Source organism: Phasianus colchicus, chromosome 19 (assembly GCF_987193195.1).
Source record: "Phasianus colchicus chromosome 19, bPhaCol1.hap1.1, whole genome shotgun sequence".
Taxonomy (NCBI): Eukaryota; Metazoa; Chordata; class Aves; order Galliformes; family Phasianidae; genus Phasianus; species Phasianus colchicus.
In genome coordinates, this window is record NC_143454.1 from 3,715,086 (window position 1) to 3,723,835 (window position 8,750).

General features: G+C 59.0%; 2 protein-coding genes across 2 annotated transcripts; both read left to right on the plus strand.

Moving 5' to 3' along the window:
• The first annotated feature begins 116 nt into the window (after nucleotides 1-116).
• Nucleotides 117-7,473, plus strand: ALAD (aminolevulinate dehydratase). The gene is made up of 12 exons (XM_031601503.2): nucleotides 117-244; nucleotides 2,561-2,708; nucleotides 2,930-2,980; nucleotides 4,113-4,209; nucleotides 4,706-4,841; nucleotides 5,301-5,384; nucleotides 5,646-5,734; nucleotides 6,038-6,093; nucleotides 6,447-6,534; nucleotides 6,871-6,957; nucleotides 7,133-7,262; nucleotides 7,345-7,473. The coding sequence occupies exons 1-12, from the start codon at nucleotides 181-183 to the stop codon at nucleotides 7,422-7,424; spliced, it is 1,110 nt and encodes a 369-aa protein (XP_031457363.2). The 5' UTR covers nucleotides 117-180; the 3' UTR covers nucleotides 7,425-7,473.
• Nucleotides 7,474-7,735: 262 nt separating this feature from the next.
• Nucleotides 7,736-8,631, plus strand: HDHD3 (haloacid dehalogenase like hydrolase domain containing 3). Its single transcript, XM_031601504.2, has one exon. It carries the CDS (start codon nucleotides 7,736-7,738, stop codon nucleotides 8,450-8,452), a length of 717 nt encoding a protein of 238 aa, XP_031457364.2. The 3' UTR covers nucleotides 8,453-8,631.
• The last annotated feature ends 119 nt before the right edge of the window (nucleotides 8,632-8,750 follow it).

Sequence of the window (8,750 nt, forward strand, 5' to 3'; positions counted from 1 at the left end):
CGATCTGCCCGCATTCCACCCCTGTGCGGGGGGTTTTGGGGGGGGGTTGAGAAGGGGGTCGGGGGGAGGGGGGCCGTCCCGCCACTGGGAGCGCGCCAAAACAAGCGCGCGCCAGCCCGTTCCCGCGCTCCGCCCCGCGAGACTTCACGCCTCCCCTGCGAGGAGCCGAGGGGTGTCGCTATGCAAATCAGAGGGCGGGGCTATGCAAATTTAGCTGTGCTCTCGCGGCGGGAAGCGGCGGCAGGTGAGCGTGGGGTCGAGGGGGGTTTGAGCGCGGTTCGCTCGGCGCTGCGGGGCGCTGCTGTGAGCTCGGGCGGTGCTGCACGCACGGAGCGGCGGCCCGCAGCGCCCGGGGCCGGCACGCAGCGCTCCCGGGCCGGGAGGCCCCCGCACGGCCCGGCCCGTTGCGACGGAGGGTAGCGGCCGCAGGGGCTCGGTCACCCACGGGCTCGGCGCTCCCGCCGCCTCCCGCAAGCGCCGCCGGGCGGGGAAGGAGCTCGGACGGGTATCGGGGCGTGCGGAGCCCCGGGATTCCTTAATGACAGGGAGGCCTTGGGGAGAGATCGTGACAAATGGAGGCGGGCATGGACTGCAGGGAGTGTAACAGTAGCGGGTTGTGCCCTTGGGACGGGACTGTGCACAGAGTGGGGACAGGCAGCTCCAGGAAGAGCCCTGGGGGTTCTGTAGCAGCGCGGAGCTGTCGGGGTGGGCCAGGCTGGGGCTGAGGAAAGGTGCGCACAGCCCCGGGCTGCCGGAGCTCAGGGTGTGCTGGGACACTGCTCTCAGCCGTGGCCTTGGGGTTTGGATGGTGCTGTGTGGAGCCGGGGTTGGATTCAGTGATCCCTATGGGTCCCTGCCAGCTGCTGTGCTCTTCATCCATTGGCCGTCGTGGCAAAGCCAGCCACAGACACCAACCACATGGTGGCAGAACCCGGTGCTGAGGCGCAGAGCTCTGCCTGGCTCTGCACCCAAGGACTCCAGCAGTGCCAGGGCTTAGGGCCAAAGGGAAGAAAACACGGGGAAGTCACAGAGCAGTGAGTGCTGCAAACTGTGCTGTCACTCCCGTGCTGTCAGTGCGTGTGCTCCCATGGCATCTCTGAGCACACCGTTTCCAGATCCTATCTGAAAGATAAAATCCTTCTGAACACGTTGTCCTTTGTTACTGACTGCTAATTAACCTGCCCTCATTAGCGTAGCTCCACTGTGTCTCCTAGGAGCTCAGCTTTCCGCTCCAGCTGTTGGCAGTGCTCCCCAGCCCCTTCTTGCTGCCCTTTGAGCAGTGTCAGCACTCAGCTCAGCTGATGGCAGCTTCCCCTGTGGGGGGCCAGGGGCGGGGGTCCCCCTGCATTGCTGTTATCTCCTCTGCACAAGCCCTCCCCACTTCTCCAGTGTGGGCTGTGGCTGATATCTGTCCGTGACAGCACAGAGGGAGCTGCTGCCTCTGTTCCTACCCGTCCCCCTCCATGGGATCAGCGCTCAGAGCATTTTCTGGATTCTCGAGGTGTGCTGTGCTCACTGAGCCTTTTGTTCTGCTGCCTGGAGCTGTGCCTGGGCAGTGCCAGCCTCCCAGGGGCTCTGCTGTGTGGAGCAGCAGCGACCCTGGGCTGGGCGTTCCTTCCTGCAGTGCCAGGACACTGCCTGCGTGCTGCCAGCTGTTCCATACCATGCATGAGCACCAACATGGTGTCTTTATAGTCCTTTTATGTATGTAATTGTGTAAGTAAGCAAGAGGTCGCTCCATTCCCAAACCAGGAATGCAAACAGCTTGGTTCAGTCTGGTGCAGATGGACAACTTGGCTCCATGTTGGGATATTTGAAGGGTCTTTGAGCTTCTCCCAGTGTAAAACGCAGGAACACCTCCAATTAAAGTTTCCCAGAGGAATGGAGCCATCTCCTGCCCAGCTCTACTGTGGTGTAGGACGCCATTCCTGGGCTGCAGTCCTGGCGAGCAGAGTGAGGTTGGTGTGTCCTCAGCTGAGCGCTGGTGGAGGAGCACTGAGGTTTAGTGTTGGGGAGATCAGCCAGGTGCTGACACCCCATGTGTGCTTTGGGAAAGGGAGTGTGGCTTGGGTAAGCCAGGGGTTTGTTGTTGTGAAATGTACATCTAAATTACCCAGTCACAAGATTATCATTGAGGTGTGGAAGAAGAAAATACTGTTACAGACAAGTCCTGTGGCTGGGCAGGGCGGTGCACAGCCCGCAGGCTGATGTTAGCAGAGGAGGAATGGCATTTACTGGGTTATGGGGCGGAAGCTCCTGCTTCATCCCCACAGCCTGGGAAGCAAATGCCCTGGGGAATTCACTGCAGCTCGCAGATGTCCAAGCAGAGGCAGCATGCAGGGCCATCGTGTTCTTTTTTTCCCCATCTCACAGTCACCAGTTGAGCAGCAGCTGTGATTCCCAGTCAGCAGGGCTCATTTCCTGTGTGGAAGCCTGTTAGTCTCAGGCTGGTATCTGCCAGGGCGAGAAGGGTTTGATCTAGACATAAAGCAATAAAAGTGCTTCAGTGGCACCCAGTCCCTGACCTCCTGGTTTTTGGTTTTTTTTTTTGCTGTTTCAGGGTCTCTTCTCACAACATCCTCGTGCTTTCCCAAGATGCAGGCAGATTCACTCCTTCACAGTGGCTATTTCCACCCTGTGCTGCGCTCATGGCAGTGCACAGCCACCACCTTCAATGCCTCCAACCTTATCTACCCCATCTTTGTCACGTGAGTCACGTGGTGCTCTGGGCTGGGGGACCAAACTCAGGTTGGCTGGCCATAGCACGACAGGCATTGGTATCCCCTGAGCAGTCAGAGGGGTTGAGACTCCCCAAAAGATTCCCTGTGGACAAGTGTGGGGCGGGGGCTGAGTTCTGTGGGCACAGCCCATCTGCAGTCTTCCTTCTCACTCCCAGTGCTCACATCTCTGTCCCATCTGCCCTTTGCAGTGACAGCCCTGATGTGGTGGAGCCAATTGCCAGCCTCCCAGGACAGGCCAGGTAAGGGCCAGAGCCAGCCAGGAGCTGCCTTGCAGCTAGAGATGAGCACAGGACAGGGCAACACTCCTGTATTGTTGTACATATTCCCTGCCCTGAGGACCCCCCAGCATCAAGTAGGGTGGGAACATCCCTCTGCTCAAAGCAGGGAAGGAGAGCAATATGGGGATGCTGGGTGGTGGCAGGGTTCCTTTGGGTACACAGAGAAGCTGGAAGTGAGGCCAACAGCAGCTCGATGTGGACGCTTGTCCTGCATTCAGCCTTGTAAGATGGGCAGATCCTGCTATGTTTGCTAGGTTTGGACAGAGGCCAGAGTGGGATGTTCCCAGGGGCAGGGTATGTTGGGCAGGTTTTCCACATCAGCTTTTGCTGTTGGACAGTGGAAGGTGGGTCAGCATGGGAGGGGCTCCTGGTAGCTTGGTCAAGTCACACAGGACCTTGTTACTCCGAGCACCCAATCTGCTGGCCCTGGGCACTCAGCCATGGTTGTGCAAGCAGAATGCATACAGGAGAGCCTGCAGTCTGTGCCATGCCAGGCACGATTCCCTGCACCCTGCACACTGTGCTGAGCCCAAGCCTGGCTTGCTCAGGGCTGCAACAGGAAAGCTGAGATAAGGGATCCAAGGGCAGGACACACACATCTTTTCAGAGCAGAGACAGAGCAAGGCTCCCTGCTCTGTCCCTGCCTGGCAGATAACTGTGCTGTAATCCCAGATAAGGACCTGGATTGTTCCTTTCAGCAGCACCTCCCCTATATCTCCCACTGCTGCTTGGTGTGCACCGGCATCCAACTTAATGATTAACTCGGGTCCATTCCTGAGTGGCCCAGCAGGCAGGGCCTGGCCAGCAGCTGGGTGCACTGCTCAGGTCAGAGGGCTGTGTGATGGCACTGGGTGTACTCACAGTGTATTTGCTGGATCACAAAGATGCCGGTCCCAGGGCAGAATGGGCTGCTGGTACCCAAGTGGTTGCTGTATGCAGCTGAGCATCCCTGCCCCTGTATGTGAGCAGCCCCCTCTGCCTTGTGGCAGTGATGCAGGGTCTCCAGGTTAGCCTTCAGCATGGCTCCCATCCAGTTCACCCTCTAGGGGAGGTTTGGGTGCCTGGCAGCATCACTTCACTTTGGTTTTCTCAGGTATGGAGTCAACAAGCTGGAGGGGATGCTACAGCCCCTTGTTGAGGATGGTCTGAAGTGTGTGCTCATTTTCGGGGTGCCCAGCAAGGTCCCCAAGGTCAGTGTGCATGAGCAGGTGAGGGGGCCACAGAGATGTGGGGGAGCACTGTGGGGGTGGAGGGTCTCCCAGTAAAACACAGGCAGTTTGGGGTTGTGGCAGACCATTCCATAGAGCAGGACGGAGACGGGAAACTGCAGCAATACCCACAACACTCCCAGTAGCTCTGGGTGCCTCTGCTATATTTCTCTGTATGAGTGGTGAGATGAGAGCAGAGAGCTCTGCATTTCAGAGAGCAGCATTGGAGCTTGAGAAGAGCACATCCTGTGCTGCTCCTCCTGATCCAGTCTTGCACTGTGAGCTGTTGCAGAGAGGCCTCAAGATCTGTGCTCATTTTGGTGTTGCTGCTCTGTCACCCTTTTCCACCAATGGTGATCACACCACTCTGCAGTAAGAGGTCTCATAGTTCAAAAACATTCCCTGGAATGACCTGCGGCCATGGAGAGCTGGTGGGAGGCCCTTAGCTCTGTGTGCTCAGGCATTTCTCTTCTTGCAGGACGAGAGAGGCTCTGCTGCAGATGCAGAAGACACACCTGCCATCCAGGCCATCAGGAAGATCTGCTCCACGTTCCCACAGCTGCTCATTGCCTGTGATGTCTGCTTGTGTCCTTACACTTCCCATGGGCACTGCGGTGAGCACACAGCATGGGGAACTGGGGTGCTGTTCAGGCACCTTCCTCTTACCAAGAGTCTCTGGGGGTTTCTGCTTTCTTGTGAGAAATTCTGGGTGCCGGAGGGGCCTGGCCAGCACCTGCCTCAAAACTTCCCAGCACTGTGTTGAGCATGGATGACCTGAATTTTGCAGTCAGGGTAGGAAGTACAGGTGGATCAAGAACCCACTCCCTATCCCTGAGTCTGTCTGAGCACCCATCTAGGTACCCCATTACTGAAATCCTTTTCCTGGAGCACTCACATGTCAAGTCCTGGCTGTGGGCACTGCATTGTTAGTCTCCTGCTCAGCCCCTCTTTATCCAGCTCTAACGCCTTCTCCGCTGTTGCTCTGAGCGTCTCTATAGCTTGTTACAGAACTCCAAGGATCGACACCATCACCTCACTGTCCTGCCCCTTGCCTGACTCATTTTTTCTTCCAGGCATCCTGCGGGAAGATGGCACCATCCAGAATGAGGCCAGTTGCCAGCGGCTAGCAGAAGTGGCACTGGCTTATGCCCAAGCAGGTGAGCAGTACCTAGCAGCAGCAACCACACATGGCTCTTGTCACCTTGCCCCTTCTCACTTATAGTCAGCCCAAAAGCAAACCGTGCCTGGCTCCAGTGGGAGGGCTTCCACCGAGCTGGGGAAACATCCACCTGCCAACCCTAGAGGAGCTGCAGGGACTCCAGACACCTCCTTCAGCCCTATGAGGGAGATGCCTAGGGTCACCCCCTCCTGCAGGCAGATAGAGCCTTGGGCTTGTTATTTCTGGCCTCCCCCTGCAGGCTGCCACATCGTTGCCCCCTCGGATATGATGGATGGGCGCATTGCAGCCATAAAGAAGGCTCTGATTTCCAACGACATGGGCAACAAGGTGAGCATGAAATGTGTGTGCCATGGGAGCAACCCCAACGGGTGGCTGCACCTTGAAGTAGCCTGAACACAGAGTGGAAGAGGCAAACCTCCACATTGTTCAGGACATGCTGCAGGTATTTTCCTGCCCTAGTGCATGGAGGAAGGGAAAGTTCTTGGCAAGACACATGGGGCCAGTGAGGTGCCAGGCCTCTGGCAGGGGATAGAGGAATGGGACAGAATATAAACTGTAGGAGGGAATTCCACCCTCGAGCTGGGATGCAGCAAAGAGCTCCAGCCCTTACAGCCCCACTCTCCTCTGCAGGTCTCAGTGATGAGCTACAGTGCCAAGTTTGCTTCATGCTTCTACGGACCCTTCAGGTGAGGTTCTACAGAGATGGGAACATCCCATATTTGCAGGAGCAGCAAGGAGGGAGGCTGCACTGCACCAGAGAATGTATTTTGGGATGAGCCTTGGCTCACCCAGCAGGTAGAGCTCATCCCAAGAAAGGCCTGGACCCCAATGGAGCTCCTGAGGGACTTAGAAGCAAAAGGAGAATATTTGAATCACCTTCACCCCAACCCTATGGGCATGAGGAAAGCTGTGGGTGTGGAGGCTTGCTGGGGCTACGCCCCATCCTGAGTCAGATGGGAAGGAAGGGGGAGCTGCTCTGGCCGCTGTCCCAGCTTGGCCTCACTGAAGGCACTGATCCCTGTGCCCTACTTGTTCCCAGGGATGCTGCACAATCCAAACCTGCCTTTGGAGATCGGCGCTGCTACCAGCTGCCCCCAGGCGCCCGCGGTCTGGCACTGCGAGCTGTGGTGAGTCCAGCCAGGCCCTGTGGCTTTGTGGGGACTAAAAAACTCATCCATCCAAGATGGCCAAGGGTCCTTGCCCTGCACAAGTCAGAACCTCGATGACCATCAGCTGACCGCAGAGACTGAAGAATATGTATAAGGAGCTGGGCACTCCATTCCCGACTGTGGCTTGGAGTACGGGGACAAGGGATGAGGTTCTGGGTCCAGCTGTGGGCTCCTGTGGCCGCTGGGGGCCCCTTCTGTGTCCTGGACTCCTGGGAAAGTAATCACTGGGTCAGAAATTCTGAGGATACATCCATCAGTTGTGAGCTGCAGGGACTGTGTGCATTCTCCCTGCAGGACCGGGACGTGCGTGAGGGTGCAGACATGCTGATGGTGAAGCCTGGGATGCCCTACCTGGACCTTGTGCGGGATGTGAAGGAGCGGGTAAGGCCCGGCTGCGGACACCAGGTGTCCCCAGAGGAGAAGTGGGTTGGGGGCAGCCACGGCACCTTTCCAAAACCGGTGGGGAGAGGGGGACACTGCACAGCTGAAGAGCTCCAGTTCTCGGGTTGGACAGACGATGCCCCGCTGTCCCGCTGACCCCTGCCGTTTCCTGCAGCACCCCACGCACCCCCTGGCCGTGTACCACGTCTCGGGAGAGTTCGCCATGCTGTGGCACGGGGCGCAGGCGGGCGCCTTCAGCCTGAGGGCCGCGGTCATGGAGGCCATGTCCGCCTTCCGGCGTGCAGGTGAGAAGCGGGAAGGCACGGGGCCAGGTTGCCTCGATCCCCCGCCCCGGCCCCTGCCTCCCATCCGCTCTCCTCCCCGCAGGGGCCGACGCCATCATCACGTACTTCGCGCCGCAGCTGCTGCGCTGGCTGAGGGAGGAGGCGGCGGCGGGGCGGGCCTGAGCCGGTGGGCGGGGCCGGAAGTGCCGGGGCAGTAACCGGAAGCGCTGGGGCGGAACCGGAAGCGTTAGTGGCTCCTGGGTCTGGCCCCGCAGCCCCGGCCTGGGGCACGGCCTGAGGCAGCGGCGCGGCCGGGGCTGAGCGGGGCCGTTCCGCTCCACCCCTCCAAATCCCCCCGCCTCAGCGGAGGCCCCAGATCGGGGCTGGTCCCCTCCAAGTGCCGGTGGGCCCGAGGCCGATACGGGCCCGCGGTGCGTCATGCTGTCGCCCCCGTGTGCTGTAGGTTCCCTTTAATCCTAACTTTGACCGAAGCGATGCTCAGGCTGCGCCTTTTGACGTGGGACGTGAAGGACACGCTGCTGCGGCTCCGGCAGCCCGTGGGGCTGAGTTATGCGGCCGAAGCTCAGGCCCACGGCGTCCAGGTGCAGCCGGAGGCGCTCAGCCAATCCTTCCGTGCGGCCTACAGGGCCCAGAGCCGCCGCTTCCCCAACTACGGCCGGGCCGAGGGGCTGAGCTCCAGGCAGTGGTGGGTGGATGTCGTCAAGGAAACCTTTCGGCTCGCGGGTGTGCACGAAGACGCGGTGCTCTCACTGATGGCGGAAAACCTTTACCGGGACTACTGCAGTGCACACAACTGGGAGCTGCTGCCAGAAGCTGGGGAGACCCTGAGCTGGTGCCGCCAGCACGGCCTCCACATGGGTGTGGTCTCCAATTTTGATAACCGGCTGGAAAGCATCCTGGTGCAGTGCAACCTGCGGCACCACTTCCACTTTGTGCTCACCTCTGAGGCTGTGGGTGTTGCTAAGCCAGACCCGAAGATCTTCAGGACAGCCCTACGCCTTGGTGGGGTGCTGCCTGAGCAGGCGGCCCACATCGGGGATGACTATAGCAGGGATTACAGGGCAGCACGGGAGGTGGGCATGCACAGCTTCCTGCTCCACACCCCTGGGCAGAGCACACAGCCAGAGGTGCCACCGGGACACATCCTGCCCACGCTGAGCCACCTCCTGGCTGTCATCGAGAAGGGGTAGCAACAAGAGCTGCCCTTTGGAAGGACCAATGCTGCTGCTGAGCGGTGATCCGCTCCTGGACTGTGACTTCTTGTTGCTGTTTGGGGTAAGGAAAAGAAACAAGCGCTTCTGAGCATGGGGAGAGGCCCTGCCCACATTGCAGGAGCAACATTCAGGCAATAAAGTGTACCTGGCACACAGCATTTGTGCTGTTTTCTTTCCAAGTGCTTCATGTTGGGTGGGGCCTTCTGCTGCTGTAGCTGGGGAGTATATCTGGGTGCAGCACAGAAAGCATTTCACTTACACTCATCCATCTATG